The 24,214-nt window shown below is 34.6% G+C and overlaps 3 protein-coding genes across 4 annotated transcripts in view; 2 read left to right on the top strand and 1 right to left on the bottom strand.

Annotated features, from left to right (window-relative positions):
- The first annotated feature begins 274 nt into the window (after positions 1-274).
- Positions 275-22,851, top strand: LOC139694282 (BRCA1-associated protein). The gene is made up of 11 exons (XM_071592749.1): positions 275-485; positions 606-884; positions 960-1,107; positions 7,848-8,037; positions 9,771-10,039; positions 11,304-11,447; positions 12,531-12,942; positions 18,122-18,226; positions 18,984-19,139; positions 19,220-19,419; positions 22,743-22,851. The coding sequence occupies exons 1-10, from the start codon at positions 404-406 to the stop codon at positions 19,403-19,405; spliced, it is 1,971 nt and encodes a 656-aa protein (XP_071448850.1). The 5' UTR covers positions 275-403; the 3' UTR covers positions 19,406-19,419; positions 22,743-22,851.
- Positions 22,835-23,809, bottom strand: LOC139694286 (ADP-ribosylation factor-like protein 6-interacting protein 4). The gene is made up of 2 exons (XM_071592758.1): positions 23,152-23,809; positions 22,835-23,075 (listed from the first exon to the last, which is right to left on the bottom strand). The coding sequence occupies exons 1-2, from the start codon at positions 23,678-23,680 to the stop codon at positions 22,933-22,935; spliced, it is 672 nt and encodes a 223-aa protein (XP_071448859.1). The 5' UTR covers positions 23,681-23,809; the 3' UTR covers positions 22,835-22,932.
- Ald1 (fructose-bisphosphate aldolase) overlaps positions 23,755-24,214 on the top strand; it is a 35,328-nt gene continuing 34,868 nt past the window's right edge. For both annotated transcript variants that reach the window (XM_071592750.1, XM_071592754.1), the window contains exon 1: positions 23,755-23,880. The gene's annotated coding sequence lies outside the window, so the exon portion shown is untranslated. The remainder of the gene's footprint in view (positions 23,881-24,214) is intronic.

The following is a 24,214-nucleotide window of genomic DNA, read 5'->3' as shown; positions in this document are numbered from 1 at the left end:
TTTCATTGTTGCTTCCTGAAAGTTTTCATTTTTGCTTTCAATTCATAGAACTGCATTGCTGAATGCACCTTCGCGTGGTTTCACATACATAATTTTCAAGTGAAGTTACACCACTTTGCTTAAACCCATCATAAATAATATCGTCACATGAAAGCTGCACTGAAATGTATAAGAATTATTTCTTCTGTAATTTTTCTCAGTAAAATTGTGATAATTGGAAAAAATCTGTTATGGTGGCTCGCCTGAATTGTCTTTTTTTCTCATTTATGTCAAGGTCAGAGTTGGTATACAGCGCCCGCAGAACACTTCCGAGTTGCTCGCCATATCTGTTAGTAGTTGTGATGTTGTATCTAGATTAATTTATCTTGAAGTGGCCCTTTGGTATGTTCTATAATGTGATGTAATGTCCACAGCAGTGACACTTTGTGTTTTTCGGATTGAAATTTGTAATGGCTATCCTACTCTAGATCATCTAAATTTCTCAGGTAAATATGCTTTCGTTCAGTTGTTTATTGTCATCCGCTTCAATCAAAGGTTCTCGTGTGTATTAAGTCATTTTTTAACAGAGAAATACTCAAATAAGCTAACTCTGCTTTCATTTCCAGCACCAAAATATTTACGAGCGATGGCATCCGATGAAAAAACATGTAGTAACATTGCGTCTAGCAGTAAAGATACTGTTATGCTGGTGAGAAAAGTAAGAGGCCGAAGAAAAATGCAAGAAATTACTATCGAAACGTATGAGAATAAAGCACAGAATGACGCTGACGAAAGTCAAACGGGAGACTCTAAAGTTGATGAAATGGACGTAAAATCAGATGACAGCAAAGAAATGACGGACCCTGATGCTATAAATTCCGCAGTATTAGCAGTGAATTCTTGTGGTAATTTTCCTCATTTTGTTTGTTGGATACGAAGAGTTAACATCCAAGAATATCAATGCTCATATGTTCTTGCAGAGAGGAGTGTTGAAGAAGAGACGAAAAATGGAGCATGTGATCCTTTGTCTTCCGAAACAAGTAAACGACTACCCGAAACTTTGGGCTTCATTTCTGGGAATCCATTTGTTGAAATAACAAAAGGAGTGTTGCATCTTTATAAAGAGAAGTGAGTATCATAACATAGCTACCCTTGTTTATCTGACGAACAAGGTTTTCTTATTTCCGATTGACATATAATCCAGAGGACTAAATAACTCCCTCATGGTTTTTAATATTTTCCTCGAAAGTTCTATTATGTTATAGTGACTGACACGCTGGTCAGCATGACAATTAATGGGATTGGGAAGTCACTCATTCGTTTGAAATAAACCACCTACTTGTTCAATAAATCTGTCGTCCGTCTTGTTTGTCACTGATTCGAAACTTTTATATTTTTAGCACTAACATTTGTCACCGACATAAATGGTCACTTTTTAATGAACGGTGTTAAAGCATTATTACGGTGCTATTGTTTTTTATTCTTTAATGTGTTAGTTTTATTGCCTTCTCGACTGAAATATTGAGTTTTAAGATGAAGTGTGGCCATTACCATGGCCTTTTAAATTGACCATAGCACCTCACGTAATGTTTCGTACAGAAGCTTTGTGTAATTAGAAGAAGTCTCTATAGTTTTTAATAATAAGTCAGTTTCTCTAACTTCCAGTGAATTGGTTTTGGCATTTGATTTTTTTTTGTTTTTCAAGTCGTTTTACTATGCATGCAAACTTTCCCACTTCGGTTAATGAGAGTGACTGGCCTCCCCTAACTTCCCTTCCCTTTACTCTTGCCTAGTCTGTTAGTGTCTACCGTACTAGATGAGCACATATTGCCTCCCCTCTTATCCAAGAATATGGTTAATGATGTAGGGACTCCTACAATATTTTTTATGGCATAAATGTGGTAATATGTATTTAGTATTTTTGCCAAATTTGGTGCATATTTGTTGAACGGCGCAGAAAATGTTCGCTGAAAAGAATGCATATTTAAACTCTTTACTAGTAGTTTAAAATTGCGTTAGTTAATAGAATTGCTATGTTTATGAAAAATAAATTATTGAAAAAGTTGTGGAAACTCATTGCCATTGTAAACCCAATTGAAAAGTATAGATTATTTAACCCTTAAAACCATTAATTTTAGTAGCAAGTGGGACAAATAGATAACAGTTAAATATTCAGCTAAATCTCTGGGTAAATACTATTTTATGGTGAGAGCAATATCTTTTTTTTGAAAAACCATGTTCATGTGTTTCAGTGACTCTTATTTTGAGCATATCAAATGAATGAATACCTGGCTTGTAAGACTTGGCTACTATGGAGGAGCATTAACTATGATGGATAAATGCCAAGTTTATTTTAATACTAGCCCTGCATTTTTCGATGTTCATTGCAAAGGAAAGAATAGCAAGGATATATATTGATTGATGAGCGAAAAGCAGTAGTTTTTATGATGGATATAAATATATGCATAGTATAAGGATGCAAGTGTCAACTCATGTTTCAGTTATTAATTTGCGATTTATTGACTATCTATTAATTTCATTTGTTTCCCATTAATAAGTTTTTCTGTTGCATTGAGATTTTTTAATGGACATTGTTTTGTATTTTTATGAAATTGAGAGCAATGATCACATTATCATTTAAAACTTGGTTTTGAACCTTAGCATTGAGGTCAGACTATGGAACTGCTCAGATTGTTTTGATAGATCATTATTAGTAACAGTTCTCTCCACACTATCATATGTTTTAGCTTTTCCATAGTAAAAGGTTAATTTATTCAGTGGAATATTGAGGTCACGTCAGTCTTTGCATTAAAGGTGTGTAAAATTTATCCAGAGTACAAGGGGTCAGTCTGTTTCCTGTTGCCATTGTTCAGTTTTCCACAAAGTGCTAATGCGACAAGCTAAGATAGATCTACCAGGAAAATAATGCTTTAAAAAAAAGAGGTTTTGCACCAGATATGCTTCTTTTAAATACACTTGCACTTCTACTAATTTACGCCTGAATGATTATTGCAGTAATGTTGTTCTAAATAAATTTTTTCAAATTCCATACTTCCTGTACATACTTTGTCAAATTCCGCACTCCCTGTACTTACAAGATACCACAAATACCACACTACGTGTACATACTAATGTATTAAGGTACAATTCAAAGGAAAAAACGTTTTCAGAGACCTATGGTCCAATCTAATGTAAAATCATGGTATGCCTTAAGTTGCATGCTAGTATTTCATTTTTAGATGCTCATAAATCATTTTGATTGCAATGCAATGCTATAAACATAATATATTTCATTGCCTTTATTTTTGTGATTAATTGTTAGTAATAATAATAATAATCTTTATTGTTCTGTAGGTCATACATGCGACATAGAACATTGTCAGGCAAGACATCAAAGCGTACATGTTGTCATAACTTATCATATAAAAATTCATTTACATTGTAATAACCCTTTGGCTGTAGAAGTTTCCTTAATTCTGTCTTAAAAACGTTAATATTTGAAATAAGTTTTATATTCAAAGGCAGTTTGTTAAAAATAAGCGAAGCTGAGTGATGGGGACCTCTTCTGGCACATAATTGTTGTAAAATATGTATGTTTTCACTCCCACGGGTCAAATAAGCATGAACCGTGGAGTTTGGTAAGAATAAAGTAGGGTTCTTTTTTACAAATAATGCACAGTAAAAAATGTACATACTTGGTAGTGTCATTATATTAAATTTTAGAAATAATGGCTTTCCTGGAAACCTGATGGACACGTTTGCCATAACTTTCAAAGCTCTTTTTTGCATAGAGAATGCCCTAGCAGCAGCACTTGTGTTTCCCCATAAAACAACACAATAAGCCAAGTGAGAATGGATTTTGGCATAATATATTAATTTCAGTATTTCTAATGAAGTAGTTGGAGCCAGTTTACGAATCATATATATTCCCGTTGCCATTTTATTAACTAAATCCTCAATATGATATTGCCAATCAAGGTTTTCATTTAATTTTAACCCTAAGAATTTTGTAGAACTAGACTGCTGAATAGATGTGGATGCATCAATCTTAAGTAGAGGACTTGTTACTGGAGGATTAATTTTATGATGGAAATTTAAAAAACATGTTTTATTTCCGTTCAGTTTTAAGTTATTTCTTTTACACCAGCCACTCATATCTGCTACTGTTGAACGTGCCAAATCATTTACCTCACCTGTCTTATTACCAAAACTAAGGGTAGTAGTATCGTCAGCATATAAAAGCACTTTGCTCTGATGCAGTTGAGATGCTAGGTCGTTAATAAAAATAGTAAATAATAGTGGCCCGAGAATAGAACCTTGGGGCACTCCACAATTTGAAGTAAGAACATCAGAGTAATGCTGATTGGCACCACCCTTACAATTAGTATTTAGTTGCACTACCTGCTTGCGATTTGTTAAATAAGATTGTATCCAAGCTAAAGCATTGCCATTGATTCCAATTTGGCAAAGTTTACTGTACAATATACAATGGTTTACAGTATCAAATGCCTTAGTTAAGTCATAGAAAATCCCAATAATTTCTGATTGGCAAGACCAAAGATAATGTCATTAACAAGCTGAAAAACAGCAGACATAGTTGACTTACCCTTAATAAAGCCATGTTGGGAAGGATTCAATAAATTAAATTTACACAGATAGTCAGTGATACGGTTATAAAAAAGTTTTTCTAAGATTTTGGAAAACACAGAAAGTAGTGCTATGGGTCTGTAATTATTTGAGTCACTCAAAGATCCCTTTTTATGAATTGGGCATATCACGGAAAATTTTAAATTTGTCGGAAAATGACCATTGCAGATTGATAGATTGAAAATATCAGATAGGGGGGTAGAAATAATTTTAGCAGCTAGCTTAATAATGGGCATAGGTACCCCATCACTTCCGACAGACCATTTATTAGCGAGAGAATTTATGACATCTTCAACCTCAGCAGGATCTGAGGGACAAAGAAATATTGAGGCAGAAGTACCCGTCATTCTGAAGATTGATGGAGAACTATCATCAACTTGGCAGAATTGTTTATTAAAACAATTTGCTATGTTATTTGGATTTGAAACAGCAATATCCTTAAACTTTATGAAAGGTGGCGGCTGTTGAGTGGGGTTGTTATTCGTCTGCTGCTTAATAACATTCCATGCAGCTTTGCTTATATTATTAGATAAGGAGATACGCTGGTTGAAATAGTTTTTCTTAAATTCCTTGATTTGGCTTTTATAATTGTGCAGAAGTACTTTGTACTCATTATAAAGAGAAGGGCCAGAAAATTTACATTGGCGATGTAAATCTCTTACTCTAATACTCATGTCCATCAACTCCGAAGTGAACTTGACATTTTTCCTTTTACGATCAGCAATTATTGTTTTTAAAGGAAAGGAATGGTTAAAAATTAGTAAAAATTTGTTAAGGAAGGAGTTAAATTTAATATCAACTTCGGAAGTGCAATTTTCATCTTCCCAAATTATGCTTGCCAAATTCTTAAGAAATTCATCAATGCTGCTATCATTATAAAAACGTTTAGTGACAAATATTGATACAGTTGATTTAAAACCGTTAAACATCACCTCAATATCAAGGACGCAATGGTCAGATAGATAACTAAATACAGTTTCACACAGAATCATCTTATTTGGTATGTTAGTTACAACTAAGTCAATGAGAGTAGAAGAATGAGAAGTTACCCTTGTAGGGACATTATTAATTACTGCTAAGCCAAAAGATTGAAGCAAGGCACCAAGTTCTTCAAGTTGGATAGAGGGACTTAATAAGTCAATGTTAAAGTCACCAAAGATTATTAGGTAATTAACATTACCACTTAACACGAATTGAATATTGTCACTGAATTCTTGTAAGAAAGAAATGAAAGAGGCACTTGGAGATCTGTACGTCACAACTACCCCTAGACTGAGCTTGTTTGATCTTAAAATAACTGCTGCACATTCGTGGACTTTTTCAACGTTGTGTCTTGTCTTCATAAGTGAGAAAGACAATGAAGGTTTGCAATAGATTGCAACACCTCCACCTCTGTTATCCTGTCTACAAAACGAAGCTGCAAGCTTCATGTCATTGATAGCATAGCGTTGGATTTCGTCACTTAATAGCCAATGTTCTGTTACTAATAAAACATCACTCTTCTTTTCTTGGAGAAGGACCTCTAAATCAGTAGTCTTATTCCTGAGAGATCGTATGTTTAGATAAAGAAACTTAAGCAAGTTTCCATCCACTCCTAGTCACTTAGAACTCGATCTAGTTTTCACAGGAGTGCGTCGCTGCGATAACCCAGGTGGGACCGCCAAGGGTAGTTCAGCATGGTTTTCCTCAACACCATCCGCAATTCCCGTCGATACATTTACCCTATCACTACGGGCGAAGGGCTTGCGAAAAAAAAATCGCTTTATACATGCACCTTGGGGCCATAGTTCACAATTGAGTAATTTATCGAGTAGAGTTAAATCAGCCCCAATCTTAAAAGAAACACTGTTTTCACTTCTTTTCACTTCTTCACATACAAACTCCCTATCGGTAAATTTGCGCCGTAGGAAACCTAATATTTCGCTGGTAGTAGTTTTTACATTAATGCGCCCGAGAAATATTCAGGCTCGTCTTGGGATCGCCGTGAAGGTTTCCTCTTCCATGTTAGACCCAAAAACACAATAATTGTGTTTATTTTTGGGCTTGTGTTCTTTGGATGAGCTCGTCGACTCCTGATTTGCAGCGCTAGTACGTTTTTGGGTATTGTCCGTTTGCTGGTTTCGTACCTGTTGATTTGCTCTCCTTTTCTTTCTAGAGATGACTTCTTGGAAGCCATCGTTCACAGGCAGTAAAGCAATGACAATGAAAAAATTATGCACTTGGGTATGAGCAGTAATTGTACATATGTAAATTTTTCCTTGGTAACTGCTCTAATGATTTTCTTGAGACTTCATAGGTTTATGATGTTAACTATCAAAAAACCATTGAGCAATGTCTTATTTTAGGGAAAATTTATCAGGGACCAAAACCAACTCAAAATGAAGCTGAAATAATTTCTGTATTCAAAATTATAACCTCAGTCACTTTAATTTATATACATCTTGTCCTGTGTAATACTTATATATATATTACTAATGAGGGTTTGACCTCACAATTCTATCTAATTTTATATTTTGGAATATATTGTATGTTGTGTTTTGTAGATATTATATTGATGAATTGAGAGAAATATACTATTTTGTGTGTGGTTTTGGCGAGGTCACACCTAAGTGAAAACTACTTGAAAGTAGCAAGTTGAATTTCCTCTTAGTATGGTTATTTTTCATTTTTACTGAGTAAATAAATGGTAGGGTGTCTTTGTCAGGTTACTGTGCTGATCAGTATTACTATAATGAGAAATACTGTTAATTAAATCTCATTTTTTGATTCATAAGTATTTTGATGAAACTTTTTGTGTCACACTTAAAGTTTTCAGGCGTTTTAAGTTTATTTGAGTTGACCTTGAATCAGAGAAAATTCATTGATGCATAGTGTTAGAATTCACTAAAAGAATCATGACAGTATGTTTTTACTAATTAAATGAATAGACGAATGTCTTTGCTGGGTAATGGTTTTGATGGTGAGTATTTTAGTTCATCAAATGATCATACTTAGATTCAAGCGGTACTCTATTGTTAACAAAATAAAATTCAACATTTTTGTTTTGGTGTTCATTCTTAATTTGTCTTACATTATTAATTTTGATTTATTATGCCTTTGCTATGAAATAATGCAGCAAAATATAAAATATATGAGCAGTATCTTTTATGCTCCCCTATCCCTATGCTAAGGAAAGTCTGATCTTCCAGTTACTTCATTTTAATTTAAATACCTTCTTGCAGTGAATTGACATCACTTGAGGCTGGTGTTGAGCGAAGTGAGATGGTGTGCATGCTGGCTGTACCGGCATCTGTAACATGCCATGATCTCCTGTTGTTCACAGCGGCATGTCAAGCAGATATGCAACATCTTCGAATTATTCGTGATTCAACCCCAAACCAGTACATGGCTTTAGTAAAATTCCGTTCCCAGGTGATTATATATCTAGTGTAATTCATGAAGTGAACATTTGGTTTGGCTGTAGAACCAAAACTAAGATTCTGACCAACAGACCCTTTACCTCACTCTTATTTTAATTTTTATTTCATGTATTGAACTCTGAAATTGAGAGTGAAAGGGGTTCAGTTTGTTTTGCCAAGAAATGATTTTCAGTACAAAAGGCTGCTTTGTATTTTCAAATCAACCTTAATTACTGAAAAATAGTCAGTGGTCCAAATTGAACTACTATAAAATGGGTTGTGTTGATTATAAGTTACATTTCAGCTGCTATACTCTGAAGTAATGGCCAAAGTATAAATTACCCAGTATATTGCCCTCTCCATTCTTTGATAGAACAAGGGAAACATTAAAAATTTTTAAGTACCTAATGTCTTTGTCCACCTGAATTGTCAAACCGGAATTCCTCAATTTCTGACCATATGCTGTAAAATTTATAAAAACAGTTCTGAAAAATATGATGCCAATGCCAATCAACCCCTAAAATTTAGGAGAACTCATTGAATTCAACAGGTAGGTTATTATAGTCTTTAAAAATGGATTGCCAGATTAATATTAAATTATATGATTAAATTTGGTGTAATTTTTGTGATATTAATGATGTATGAATTACAAATGCATAAATGTGTGAATTGCAAAATCTTCATTCTGTCTCTAATATTAATTCTCTGATGCACTCAGCTGTGACCGCAATCTCTTGGTTGACTATCTATGAAAATTAAGTTGTAGTCCTGATTTATTTGTAGGTGTTCCAACAGCTGAAGCCATTTGCATGAGCGAAAATTGATTGTCCACAAGTCTGCTTTAGTCTGCTCACCATTTACTTCAAATATACTTAAGCCCTTCTGTTACGTCTTTTACCATTTTCTTGTTACATTGGTTTAAAAGCAGGTGAAATTGTGTATAATTGTCTTACCACCATACCATGAATTACCTGTCCCAATTCAGAACTATTTATTATTCTTGTAAGAATTGCATGAAATAAAGAAGCTTTCACAAGGGGGGAGTTGATGGCGAGGACTTATAGTAAGGATGTTAAGAAAAGGCTTGTCAAAACCTTGATATGGTGCGTGGTTTTGTAAAGCACAGAAACATGGTTATTGAAGCAGCATTATAGGCATAGATTGGAGGCTTTTAAAGTGTGGGTGTGGAGAAGGATGGGAAAATTGAATTGGACTGAAAGGGAAACAAAAATAACTTGGTAGGGTGGGAGGGAGAGAAAGGATTGATGGGAGAAATATAAAGGAGGGAGGAAAGAAGACTGTGATAGAGATGTAGGACAGAAGGAAGAGGGGAAGGAAGTATGCAGAATTGAAGAAGGGTCTAGTGTAAGGTTGGCTGTCAGGCTGTTTTTTTACGAGAGGCAAGGGATATGTTGCTGGACCCTTTGTTCGCTTGTGTCCGTCAAAAACCTACCTAGCTGGTAGATTACTAGTAATAGTTATTATTATAATTGTGTAGTCTTGAGCAATGCACAAGTTTTACTTATTCCCTATTAGAAAAACCATAAAGTATTCAACACCTGCTTCTATGTTAGAAATTCATTGTTTTTTGACTCATTTTCTCATTATTTTTTTGTTTATTTACATAGAAAAAGTTTCTTGCATGGCAATGTTATTTTTTAAATTGTGAAATTATTTTTAGTGTTTAAAACTTGAAGTTTAGAATAATAATTTTGTCTTAACTCATTACCAAGTTATTCGTTTCAGGAAGCTGCTGATGAATTTTACCGAACTTTTAATGGGGCACCATTTAATTCCATGGAGGAGAATGTGTGCAATTTAGCATACGTATCAAGGGTTGAGACAGTGCGTGAGGATGCAGGTGAACCTGTAATCTGGCCTCCGCATCATCACACTGAACTGCCAACTTGCCCTGTTTGCTTGGAACGCATGGATGAATCTGTTGATGGCATCTTGACTATCCTATGCAACCATTCATTTCATGGAAGCTGCTTATCTAAATGGGGAGATTATACGTATGTTATTTTGAAATTTTTATGCATAAATTCTTTAAAGAATTTTCTATCATAAGCTTTGGAATGAACAACAGTTACATTAACCATATCATTCAGTTAGTTGTATTCCAAATTGTTTTTCTGTCTTTTTGGGGTGAATGCCTTTAGTGTACCACCTCATGGCAAAAATGCCATGCCAGGAATGTATGCCATTCCATACCTGGAATTTATGTAAAATATTCCTTTGCAGACTTCATTAGTTCTAACCTTAGAGACATACCATTAATATAAAATATTCCTGTCACGTATCGGGTATACTGATCCCATTCATGGAATAAATTATTTCCTAAATGCATAAATCATCGAAATCTTAATTTTCTATTAATCCGAAAATTAATTTACTAGGGGGACAAATCCTGCCAATACAGTATGAATCAATGGGTATTAATTTTTAGCAAAATTAGGTTGAAAATATGCAAATTAACATAGCCTAGGTTTGACTTGGATATACTTTACTGGAAATTAATGGGATCGAAAAAATTGATTTTTGGAAAACAATATTTCATCAGAATGAAGATTGTAATTCATTCACTTCAATGACAAGTGGCAATTGAACTGTCTCTTTGATCTCAAGCTATTTGATAATTTACAAATGTATATTGTGATTTTTGGCGACAGCTGAGTAGATGCTTTGTACCTTGTAAACAGTTACTGCAAAATAGTCTTGGATTATTTCATTTAAAGTTAACTGTTTAAGTACATGAGTTTGTTTTTCAAATTTAGTGATCATTATACTTTGCAAAATCAAATCACAATTATCCCAAGCATCTCCAAAATTGTTTGCCCAATGATGGCACAATGATGAAGAAACTGCCCGTGTGTATGAAATGGTATATATTATGAATTAAATCCTGTTGCAGTTGTGCAGATAAATTTGTCCAGCAAAACCGGGCGCAGCCACTAGCAATGAAATGTAAAAAAGTTGGTATTGAAACTGTACTTGTTTCACCGTGTAGATTAAAAAAAATCTTGCGTTTAATACTCAGTAACCTGCTACATGCATCCACAGATACTATATAAATAATTAATAACTTCGAAATATTTCATACTGTTTGGCTGGTTGATGGTTAGGTGTTTAAGGGTCAGAGAGTGATGGTCGGTCAACTCAGATGGCAAAGTTTGTCGAATCTGTACTCCATTAACAAATTGACCCTTAAGCTTTGAAGGTATCAAGCAGCTCATCCATGAAGATAGCATCTAAAATGCCTGTTTGCTTATTTTACAGATGTCCAGTGTGTCGATTTGTTCAAACTCCTGAAATGGCAGCTGACAGTAGATGTTTTGAATGTCTGTCTTCAGAATCTTTATGGATCTGTCTTATTTGTGGCCATGTAGGATGTGGGCGCTATGTGCAGGGTCATGCATTTAAGTAAGTTATGATTTTACCTGGTATCTGATAGGTCAGTTAATTTTTACTTCTTATTATGAATTATGATGTAAATGTGTAAGTTAAACTTTTAGACTCATCAATTATTTTGGCTTTAACATTTCAAAGTGAATCATTGCTGAGGAAAAAGCTAATGTATTTGTTGAAGTTAAAATTTTCATTTTAAACCAACTGATGTTTGTCTTGCTTGGTGGAATAGTATCTCAAAAGTAGCTCTCTTTTATCATTTGCATTTTATATAAACTTGGTCTTCCAATGTTGTTTTTGTCAGATGATCACATTGAAACCGGTCATGTGCTATAAGAAAATTTTGTTTTACGATTAATTTTTTGATAAGAGCCCTATGCATCTCTTTAATTTAAAACAATTTATGACACAACAAATTGAGTTGAGATAAGAGCTAATACTTAAGCAATGTTGTCAACTCAACCTTGAATGACCATAAAATGTTGAATTTTAAATTTTAAAAAGATGGTTGAAAAAGTATCAATGGTCATGGTTGATATAAAGGTTTGAGGTTTGTATTGAATATATTCGACAGATTCAGATTTTGTATTAGTTTGGGGAAGGAAATATTAAAAAAGTGTACTTACTTGTTTAATAAACAAAATGTCTTGTAGGATTATAGTAAAATAAATGCATGCAATTTGTTTTGCATTCAGTTGAAATAATTGTGAATAAAAAATAACTAATCTGAAAACTTGGAAATACAACTTCCCATATAGGAAGGTTTCTAATTTCAATAATAATGCTGTACTTTTTAACTTTAAGCTTTTAAATTTTCACGAATGTGGATAATTTGTGCTCTATAAATGTTGAAATGAATTTTTTTCCCTTCAAAATATGGCCAAAAATAATGTTATGTCCTTTTTTTTTGTAATAACTTCACCAGCGGGTATTGTGTGTTCCATTTTTGGGCTTTAATCCATTTGGAATTATTTTTATTATTTGGATCTTATTAAGACTCCAATGCAAAGAATGCATGCTTAAGCCAGTGATATATGTTGCCGCAAAATTTTAGAGAATCAAGTATGGCATAGTATGACTCCCTTTTATCACCTACAGGCACTTTCTCGAGACACAGCATTGCTACTCCATGCAACTTGGCAGCAATCGAGTGTGGGACTATGTTGGGGACAACTTTGTCCACCGATTGCTACAAAATAAGGCAGATGGGAAGCTTGTTGAGGTGGGTGATGGACGTGGTAGTGGAGAAAGTGGGCTTGTTAGGGGTGGAATGCAGAGTGATAGTGGAAGGGAAGGTGGATGTAGCTGTGATGGACTGTGTAGCTCTGGTCAGAGGTGTGAAATGTCTGAGTGTAGCACCACGGGGAAGTGTCATCACTATGGGTCAAGTGATGAAAAACTGGATTCTCTACAACTTGAATTCACATATTTATTAACTAGTCAACTTGAATCTCAGCGGCTTTACTTTGAGGAATCCATGTCACGGCTGGAGGACCAATGTGAGAGGGAGGTGAGTTCTGGGAACCAGTAGAATAATTCTTTGTAATATTAGTTCAATATAATCAATTAAAGACATTCCTCATTGCTAAGTGCTATTAGCATGCTCTACTTCATGAGGTATTTTACCTTATATCCTAAAACAAAATGTTAAAAAATATAATTAAGTAAAATGTTTGTGTTCATTGTAAATCATCTCACTTTGGGTAACATCCACTGAATTTTCAATGAAAATTAGATGTATATCTTGCTGTAAAAAACCATAAACACAGTAATCAACCCTAAGGTCGGTTTGGTTGGTGATGATAAAGTTCACCCAGTACTAAGCCCTACAGTGTGTGAAATTCACACATTGAGGTAGGGGGGCCAGTTCCTTTCCCTGTGCCGGTTATTGTTTCCCAGGAACATCTGGTACCCGAAAAATGACATAGCTTGGTTGGAGCTGCAGTTGCCCAGAGAGGCTTGCCCGGGAATCGAAACCGGGCCCTCCTGTCATTAATCAGACCCTCTACCCCTGGACTACTGTGACCTACATATTTTACCTGAAATAAATCAAGCATGCCCATAACACTTGATGTTATTGAAGAGGAAGTTTGAAATCATTTTTACACTATTTAATTTTGCTGTGATCTAAATTATGGCCCCCAGTTAGAGAGAGGAAGATTTCATGGCATTTTATGGTATCAAGTATGGTTGGACCTCGGTTTAATAATTTGTTGTTAGACAAAGATATATTGACTGAATAGCATTAATGGAGAGGGCTTTTCTATGCCCTTAAAGCCGTGTAATATTTGAGGCTGTATATTTATAATGTAATAGTATTGAATGCATAGTGAAGTAATTGCTATTAATATTAGATTTGCATTGTTTTATATTTTAAAATCACTACTCTAACAGAAATGATTTATATGGTAATTCATTCAGTGTTGAGAAATTCTGGGGAGCGAATTTGGAGGGATAATTAGTCCATTAACCCTCCCTTAAATCAACCCAAAACGAAAACCAGCCATAGAATTTGAAGACCCGAGGAAAGTTGCGTGGGTTCACTTCCATTAATAGTTATATTTCTTCATGAGAAATGGTAGAACTTCTCTAGGTGGCATATTTTGTTTAAACTTTAGAATATCAAAGAATTGACTTTTAGATGTGAGACTTGGAAAAAATGTGGCCAAAGAATGAAAGTATTAGATTACGAGACTCATTAAAAATATATGGGCTTTTTTCTTAATGTCAAATATTGGTCTGTCAGAACAAAGTTCTATGCCGAAACCACTGAAGTTTTTTTTGGTTTAGTAGCTGTTTGCCTGTGGGTGAATGCAGATAACAATGTCTGAAAAAAATCATTGCTTGCCATTTGCAATGTTTGGGCTGTGATTTGATTTTTCGTGTGCAAAAGGATCATCAACGGCCTGACTCAGGAGTTGGGCTTAGTTTATGGACCTATAGTAATGAGTGAAGGAAAGGCCAGACAATGGTGCCAAAGCTTAAAAAATTGCCTACAAATGTGTATGCTGAAGAGAGGAGAGGCTGGCCCAGTATTCAGATCAATGAAAAAGTTCAACAAGTAGACCAAGAACTGTGATCTGGTCAATGATTGATGATTATTATTAGGCTTGGATATCACAAATTGTGTGCAAGGTCATTGGCAAAAAAGCTTACTGAACTACACCAACAGCCAGGAATGTTGAGTGGATGAGAGTTACTGCCATCCATTAAATGACTTGACCTTGGCCCTAGTAAATAATTACTCTTCTTGCACTTAAAACAGTGGCTTGCTGGTCAACGATTTGAAGATGGATTTGAGTGAAGTAGGTTTCAAGGAAACCTAAACCTCCAATAATAACTTCATCTAACCACTATATTTTTCATGACCAAACAGCCCTTACCTTTCGAATGTGCCTTGTATTTTGATTTCTCATTGTATCTATGTCAAAAATTTACAAAAAGTGCTTTCAAAGACTTTTTTAAAAAATTTGTTCATCCTCATTCAGTTTGGAGCTTGGGGGCCTTAACCCATTCTGGTCATGGCAACTCATCCCGCACCCTTTAAAGCTCCAGTCTCCTGTCCCCCCTCTTAATGATAGTATGACATCCTGAAGGGGGTACCGAATGGATTGAAATCATAGCCAAACCCATTACAGGGTGTGGAAGAGGCATCACTTCTATTCCACTCCTCAACAAATCGCTCTGGGATGGGTCCATTTACACAATGGGTTTTGAAAATATGGGTTCTGCTCCTCAGAAATGAACCCATTACGGACCACTCGACAGTCTGATGGGTTTGGTTCCATTGTCATCCCTAGTAATAGCCTCGGTGATGTTTTCAGTCTCACTCCAGTGCACCCACTCCATGGATCCCATTTTAAAATGAAAAATTGTAACTTTGCCATTCAACAGTATTTTATTTGGCATAACCATGGTTTTGATATTGTCAAAGCCTGGATGGTGTCTAAATAAAATACAATGGCAAGACAAAGTTATAGTTTTTAATAATAAAATGAATTGATGTTATCAAGTCATGCCCTAAAACAACCAATTATACCATGGATTCTACTGATAATCTTTTTGAAATAAATTGAAGTTTTAGTACAAAGGCACTTTTTTAATGTTACATCAATAAACAATTACATAAGGTACCACAAAAAGTTGAAAGCCGATGCAATTCACGGGGGAGTAGGGCAAGTAGCTGTGGGTAGGAGGAGAATATCATGTTGTTTAATGATTCAGCATTGTGAATTAAGTGTTCATCTCTTTGTGTTTATGTTGCCTCCTTTCTTGACTACCATCACTCCATGGCATTCTTGCATGGGATACTCTCTGTTGTGACTTTATAAGTGTATGCAATATTTTGCAAAAAAATTTAGCTTTGAAATTTTTTAATAAGGGCAGAAATTTGACACATGAATCTCATTTTATATTTTTCACCACTATTCTTCTGTGTGCTTAATCATAGAATATGGTGGACAGAAAGCCTCAAATATAAAAACATTAAATGTAAACTTGGCACAATTCTATTTGAGTAACATATATTGAAGAATGTCTTCAGGAATGAAGTCAGTTATTCTTAAGCAACTTCAGGCATTAAAGATAATGTGTTGTTAGCTAATTATCAAAGATATTATTGTATTTATTTGATTTATTTACTACATTAGGTGACTCAATTGGGTATTCATTTGATAAATGCAAGTTTTCAAAAACTGTTTCCAGTTATCTTTTGTAAATTTTAGTAGTGTTGATTTAATTTTGTAGTCTTGTAGGTACAACTTGTAGTCAGTACGCTGGGCATTAAAGTCAAACTTGAGGACGTACCTTGATTCTATCATTTTTCTTTTTCAGACCAGCCACAATATATTTAGCTGTAGCAAGCTCATAAACCAAACAGGGATCCCAACTACCAACTTTTGATGCACCTTCTCCTAAATTTATTTGTTTTCTTGTAGTGCCACACTTTTTGATGCCATTTTATTTGCACTATTTTTACTGCTTGAATAACAAAAAATAATTAGGTATTTGCTTCAGAAATTAGTAAAGCTCATGGAAAGTAGTGGCTATCTCTCGTAAACAATTATTTCACAGCTATGCAATGTGCAGGATTTTTTTAACGAGTGAATTGAAAGAATATGCTTCATGTAGCACTGTTAATTTATAATGCTCCATATTACTGGAAAAATGAAAAACTATCTAGATACAGTTTTCATTCATGTCTGGAAAAACTGGAAGGAAGCATAATTTTTTGGCTAAGTGCATACTAGTGTTCAGCCATCTTGTGAACACAAAAAACCACCCAACCCAGATGGCTAAACTCAGTCCGGATTAAGCAGGTGTCCAGATTATGAGGTCCTTGCTTGCTAAAGGTTTTAACTTAGACTCTGCAGAGTAATGCTAATAGCAGGAGCAGTGCCTTGCGAGGACAAAACCAATGACCAATGGAATGTAAAACCTGTATTGGAACTAACAAATAAAAGATTTATTTTATTTGTAAATTTACCTCAAGCAGCTGGAAATCACTAGCAGTTTCAATGTAAAAATACATTTAAATGTCACCAATTACACATTTGCAATTTAGCACAATATACTCACTAAATATACATGTGTCGTAACGTAAAATTTTTTCTATCATTTCCTTAGGATATTATTACATTTTTACCTTCTGGACCTGTTAAGTCCGCTGTATACTTGTCAACAGGTCCAAAGTGCTTTTATTTATAATATTTTTTAATAAAAGATCATATGATGTTTTCTATGTTTATCATCTACAATATAAATCAAACAATTAAAAGTAGCTTTGCAACAAAATATATATATTTTTTAGCTGCCATTAATTTGCCCTAGTTTTGAGTTGGTTCTTATGTTAAATATTTTTCAGATCCTTTGGCAATTTGTATAGATTTTGGTTCTTGACTGGTGTTGCCTGTGCACAAGTTCTGTATAAATTTAGGTTCTTGCTAAACATTGTTTTAGTTCTAACAGTATTCTCACAATCTCTTATTGGGATTTCTTTTATTATGAAGGAATAATTCAAAATTATGATATAGGTAAATAAATGATTTTGCTCCAATTTTGTAGTGTCAGTAATTAGCAAATAAAGTGCAATCCAACATAGGATTACAGTAAGTCAGTGTTTGTACTGTTGATGGGTTTAATGTGGGAACAGTTATAAATTTTTATGCAAAGAGTTTCAGGCAGTTTTCAGCAGCAGTGCCAAATTGGTTCTCTGAAGTACCTGTACACTTCAGCGTTATGCATTACAAAGATTCATTGCAGAATCATATTAATACCATAGTTTGTTCTTAGATAATACTGTTTTGGCTTTCCCATTAAAAATTATGTTTAACTGTCATAAACTCAGCACTCATTATGATAGACAGGATTGGTAATCCTTGAGTTATTGCTACAATGAATATCTTGTGTTCAAGGATGTAAATGTACTGCTGCTTCTGATCATGTGTGCAAAAGTTTATAATTTCTAAATGACTCCACTAACAAAGCAATACTTTATTTATATGAATTTTTGTTTCATGAATCCAAAAAGCCAAATTAGGAGGTCTGCATTTTTTCTAGTAAAAATTGTGTATGCATGTAAATGTGTCCTCATTTTTTATTCTACATCAAATTTATTGGTTCATTAGTTAAGTAAAAATAGCCATGTAAAGACAAAAGAATTATATATTGATTTTATAATTTCTTTGCAGCAATCAGGATTAAAAGAAAAAGTAAAAAGAGTTGCTGAAGAAAATTATGCCCTACAGTCAAAGCTTGCCACTGCTCTTCGTGAAAAACAAGCTCAAGATAGAAAAGTGAGTATAATTCTAAATACAAAGTTTAAATTCAAGACAGTTGAAGTTTTGTATTTATTTAAATTTAAATGATGAAAGATCTTTTTTTTTCTGGCGTTTCTGTTTAGTGAAATCCTCTCAGGTCTTAATCTGGGTTAGTGTCTCCATTGCTTCTGACATTTCAAAAACTGACTCATTCATTGTCCTCAGGGCTTCCGAAGCCTTGAGGGTGATGACCTAGTTGTTTTCGAAACATTGGCAACAATGGAGACACTAAACTGGTGTAATACCCAAGGGGATTTCACTCAATAAGTTTAAATATTTGAGATTAGCAACAATTTGGTTCTCTTGTTACTAAAAATGTGAAGCTGGTAATGTCCATTACTTTCTGCTTGAGGGGAATTTCGAGAATAATGATTCAATGTTATTCTCAGTATCTTTAAACTATCTCTGCTAAATGACCTTTGACATTGAAGCACCCACACACATAAATACCAAAGCTTCTTACGTTTTCTATATAATTTCTCATGTCATCAAAAAAATTTTTTCCATAAGAAAGTATGTATGTTACTGTGAAACTCAGGGCTTGTTTATTTGCAAATATAAAGGATAAATTTCCGTAATGTTAAACGTGGCAGAAATATCTTTGGCCAAGTGAGCATGAATTTTGATCTTCTTGTGGCATTCAGTTCATCAACTAAGATGTGTATTAACATGGATGGAATTATTGAATCTTATTTTCATGGGGAATAAGATTTTATTTTTATTTCTTAATTAGGTACAGCAGCTCTCAGCAAAATTGAATGCAACCCAGACTGAACTTCAGGAAGAGAAGCAGATGAGTAAGGGGATGCAGCATAACCAGTCCATTTGGCATGAGAAATTTCTTTCGCTGGAGAAAAAATTTGAGGAGCAACAGAAAGAAAAAGAAAAGGTTTGGCTATAATGCTTTTATCGGGTGACTTGATTTTGTTAGCAATGGCACATTGGTTATTTTCTTAATGGTAATTACAGGAAATTCAAAGTCTGAAAGAGCAGCTTCGTGATATTATGTTTTACCTGGGTGCCCAGAGCCAAATTGCTCAATCACCTGATCGTGATGACATCGCTGGGGGTGAAGTGGTTGTGGGAGCAGGAGCTCTCTCATCACCATCAGAGGTTACCAATAGAGGAAAACACAGGAGGAGGAAAGGGCGATAAAAGAGTTTTTAAAGGTCTGTACTGAATGTAAACTATTTATTTGCATTGTAAAGAGGTGAAATCACCCTTCCCAAATTTACTTTCATCTAAACCAACTTATCTTACACCCCAGAATCCTGTAATGAAATCAAAAGATACCGCATGAAAAGGTATTTTTATAGACTATTATGACAAACTTCACCAACAGTTTGCTGGTGTAGTTTGCTGCTGAAAGGTCCAACTACATTGTTATCCTTAGATCCTTCTGGTGACCTTGAGAATATTCAGGTACAATTCACATTTTTATTTTAAAGGAAGTATCCCTTGTCAGAGTCGCAGACTAAGCAGAATCAGCAGCCACCATAGAGCATAAACATCAATTAGTCTAAATGAACAAAATTGCTGAATGTCAGCAGTTAGCCTTCAAGAAATTAGTTGGCATTGAGATGACATTTTTCGATAACCGTTGTTAACTGGTTATATGAACATTTGAAGAGATTAGGATTCACTGAAATCTGGGGGTTATGAAGTGGAGCATTAAAATTTATATTTTCATTATTAAGTGTGATCCAGTCATAGTATCTGCATATTTTTTTCAATATTACAATAATAAAAAATCCAGTATTAATGTTGTGATCAGCTAAAATTACTAAGTACCATAAGAAGCAGTGCATATGAAGTTAAAGAAAGGGGAAGGAAGCTTGCTAGAGATACTCATCCACCCCAGTTTAAATTACTTAAAAGTTCTCTTGAAGCTTTTCACAGGCCAGCCAAAAAATACTCGTCCTTTTATTATTAAGTACTACTGTAATTGGGTGGAGATCATGTCAAGAGAAGTATGATGTCCTTTGGCTGGAATGTTATATTGTGTAACTATTGTAGCCCTCTATTAAGTGTATGGCTAATGGCAGTGTGTTTTCTGTCTACTCTTTCTTGAAAATCCTACTTTGCCAATTTATCCACCTCTCCCAGATGACCTCAGCTGCCAATTTTCTCCCCAATAAATACTACTACTAGAACAAAAAGACATTAAGTAATATAGAAAAAGGAGTAGTAAGAAAAGAAAGAAAAAGGCTAAGCTAAACATTAAAATAGGAGGGCAAAACATGGAGCAGGTGGAACAGTTTACGTATCTTAGAAGTGTTTTGGACCAACACGGTCAAAGTAGTGGGGACGCAAGGAGAAGAATTAAGCTAGGCAAAAGAGGCTTTCACAAGGAGGAGGAAGTTGACTGGCACGTTGAGTAAGGATGTTAAGAAAAGACCCATAAAAACTTTGATATGGAGCATAGTTATGTACAGCATGGAATCATGGTCACTGAAGCAGGATGATAGAAGTAGATTTCAATCTTTTGAAATGTGGGTGTGCGGAAGAATGGAGAAGATGAAATGGACCAGAAGGAATACAAATGAGGAAGTACTAGGTATGGTGGGCGAGGAGAGGGGCTTGTTGGGAGAAATCCTTGGGGGACAGGAAAAATGGATGAAGGGTGTATTGATTAGCAGTAGGATGTTGAAGACTGAAATAGAGGGGAGAATGTTAGGCAAACAAGGAAAGGGCAGGAACAGGATAGAGATGTTGGATGGGTTGAAAGGAGGAAGGAAATACTTAGGGATGGAGAGGGACTAGATGTAGAATAGGTTGCCGGAGATTGTTTAGTTAAAGAGTCAAAAAATATTTATTTGGTAGTTGTGTCCATCCAAAACCTACCTTAACCGGTAGATTACGTAATAATAATATATACATACATGTATAAAGTATTTAGAGGACTATTTTTGCAGGCCCTGAAAATCTTCATTGCTAGTTGAGATTTAAGTTCTTATCGGGCATACTACTTTCTTGTGTTACAATTGGATTTTGTGGACTCAATTGTGAAAATAAATCCTGCTGACTTTGAAAATGCTAAGCTACGATATGCTATGTAACCCATTTTAGAGAATTTTCTGGAAAACTATAAAATTATCTTCATACCTCATCCTCGGCAGTATAGGCATACAGGTACTAATTAATTCCCTTTTCTAAGGGCTCAGAGAAGCCTTTTTCAAATTTAAGCTTTCTCAGGAAAAACATAAATTGCTAGCACAAATACCACACTTTCGAACACACAAAAAAAGGATAGCAGATTCTGGTGAAATTCCTTGCACTTTTCATTGCATGTCATGTTCCACACTGCTGCCAAATGTGACTATTCGTAAATTTTAAAACTCAAAATGAACTGCTATAAATGTGATTTAATTTCATTATCCGTTCTTGATAATAGAATTGTAAATTCATTCTTTTAACATCCAAAAATTCTCATTGATGAAAATATAAGCTGTGTTAATGGACTTCTGCGTCAATATGTAATATTCCAGATTAAAATTTAAATCAATAACTAACATAATTAGAAAGTGCATCGTTAATATTTAAATACAAGGTAGTCTATTGACTTTGTATTGCCTTGGAGACTTTCCTGCTGACCAAAAAGGAAACTATGAGGACAGACCATGATTTTCAAAGCTTTGATCAATTAAAAGTGTGACCAACTATCTGTGTATTATATTACATCCAAAGTCATGTGCTAATTTCTGAAGTGTAAAAATGATCAATTGTATTTCAAAATAAGTCATGCTACCAATGGTGACGGAGACTAAGCTTTTAGTCATGGACCCTGTTAAAATGTATCATTTTCACATTCACATTTGAATTAAACACAACATTGTAGAGTCTCATGTGAATTTAATGAAACTGTATGTACAATCCATTTCTTTTACTTGATACATTGTATTCTTTACCAGGTAAATATCAGACAGTAATGGGTGGTAAATTGGTATGAACTTAAGCTATTTGAGTTCAATTGAATGTTAGACCTTTCACATGCAACTTTATTACTCATTCATCATTATACTTGTGGGCGTAAACACCATATAATTTGCATGCAGTTAATTGTGTATGGGCCTCCTGGGAGGTCACCCCTGTGATACACCTATAAATTCGATGTCTTGCAAGTTACTATAGGTGCTTAATCACTGAGAGTGTGTATTCCAGTTAATAATTTAAAGTTCGCGAGAACTAAGCAGTTATGATTCGTACTGAAGCAAATCTTTGTTTATTAATATAAGAGTAATAGATGCAATGAAAACATCTCAGATCAGTTCAATTATGCTCACAGGCTGAGTTGCTTATTGCTGTAGTTTCTTCTCTCATAACTTAATTTTAATTATGAATATTCTTGTAAAAGGTTAGATAGAATCACTCGGTATATGTATATTCCTGTGGATAGTATCATTTATATAGAATATAGATAGGATGTTAAAATATAAAAAGTATGCACAAAACTGTTGATGCCACTTTTGTGACTGAAGTTTAACTCTTTCAGATTTTAACGTTTCGCTTCACCAGCACCAAAAGCCATCCAGACCGTCTCCACTAAATATCTGTTTTATTGACACCCACAGAACATACACTTTTTTTATTTGTAAAGTATGAAATGTAATAAAGAAATCTTAAAGTAATAAAGTTGTTTTAATTTGGATATATATAGTTACATGTTGGTTAACATCGCACTTTCACGTGGTCTTAGACTGAAGCTTATTATGCATTGAGCTTTCGAAAAATGCTCCATCCCCTTTCGTGGCCAAGCGGTTTATTTCTTTGTGACGGTCCCGACTCACTATCTCTTCCAATATTTCTCCGTCGCCTTTAATTAGCCCGAGGACAATAAAATGGGCACAATAATGAGTAAATATTAATATTTAGTAACTTAAGTAATCGAAGATATTCCTACCGGTGCCGTCCAGTTTCTTCGTCGTACACCCTTTTGACAACACTCTGACGTTTCTCCCACTCCTCTTTCGTCATTGGGGCCATGGATCTGGAATTTTTATTTAAATCTTCTGGAGGTAACGGCCCTATGCATGACTCGGTAATACTTTCCAGCTGTTTATCTATTTTTTCAGGTCTAACTTTACTGTACTTTGACTTGTTATGTTTGCGTTTTTTCTCCTTATGAATTCTACGCCTTTTTTTCTTTTCGCTGTCCGTAGATGTTGAGCTAGAAGTTGATGTCGAATCAGATGAACTACTTTCGTCGCTCGAAGAACAGTCTCTGTGATGTTTTCTCTTTTTGTTCTTTCGGTGCTTCGATTTATGTTTTGATTTGTGCTTGTGACTTGATTTTTTAAAATGCTTTCCAACGTATCTATCCTTATCGCTTACTTTGTCGTTACTTCTCCCCGGTGGATGATGTTCATTACGTTTCAACTTTTTAAACGGCCCATCGTGTTCATCCTCAAGTCTACTCCGCTTTTTCCCCATTGCAATTTACTTTGGAAACATCGACTACGGAATCATTGCCTAGGGAATGTTTGGAAACTGAATTTAACAAAACACTATCGTATTTGCTTCTGAATTTTGAATCGCCTCCGGTAGAGTTCGCCGTACTTCTCTTCTCGTCCTCTTTGCCCTTGACATCACCAGGGAGGTCCTCGCATAGATTTCAAAGCACCAAATACAGGGTAAGTTTGACAATATCATTTTCAATTTTTGCTAATGAATAAGTTTAATTTAGCGTCTCCTGGTTATTCTGATAGTAAATTTTGGATTCAATTCGGAATCAATCTGATCGTCTTTACTCTAAATAAGTTTACTTTTAATACTACACGAACTTATCACACATACCAGAAGAGATATTTCTTAGTGGCCAAATGTTACAAAGTTTTAAGATATAGTCAGAAAAATGATAGTCACATATTCGTGGTTTAAAATGTTATCTACTTAGGTGGAATATTGAGTTATCTTTGATAAATAACTTGGGTGTATGATCCATCACCCTAAGGGGCGACGACCTTA

This window comes from Hetaerina americana, unplaced genomic scaffold (assembly GCF_022747635.1).
Source record: "Hetaerina americana unplaced genomic scaffold, ioHetAmer1.1.p SCAF_5, whole genome shotgun sequence".
In the NCBI taxonomy this organism is placed as follows: Eukaryota; Metazoa; Arthropoda; class Insecta; order Odonata; family Calopterygidae; genus Hetaerina; species Hetaerina americana.
This window is presented reverse-complemented; position numbering and strand designations above follow the sequence as displayed.

Excerpts from the sequence above, each read along its gene's own strand:
- LOC139694282 (XM_071592749.1), top strand. The coding sequence starts at position 404 with ATGTCCACAGCAGTGACACTTTGTGTTTTTCGGATTGAAATTTGTAAT. Across the intron at positions 486-605 it reads AGATCATCTAAATTTCTCAG|CACCAAAATATTTACGAGCG; the intron begins GTAAATATGCTT and ends TTTCATTTCCAG. Across the intron at positions 19,140-19,219 it reads AACAGAAAGAAAAAGAAAAG|GAAATTCAAAGTCTGAAAGA; the intron begins GTTTGGCTATAA and ends TGGTAATTACAG.
- LOC139694286 (XM_071592758.1), bottom strand. The coding sequence starts at position 23,680 with ATGGGGAAAAAGCGGAGTAGACTTGAGGATGAACACGATGGGCCGTTT. Across the intron at positions 23,076-23,151 it reads CGAAGAAACTGGACGGCACC|GGCTAATTAAAGGCGACGGA; the intron begins GGTAGGAATATC and ends TTATTGTCCTCG.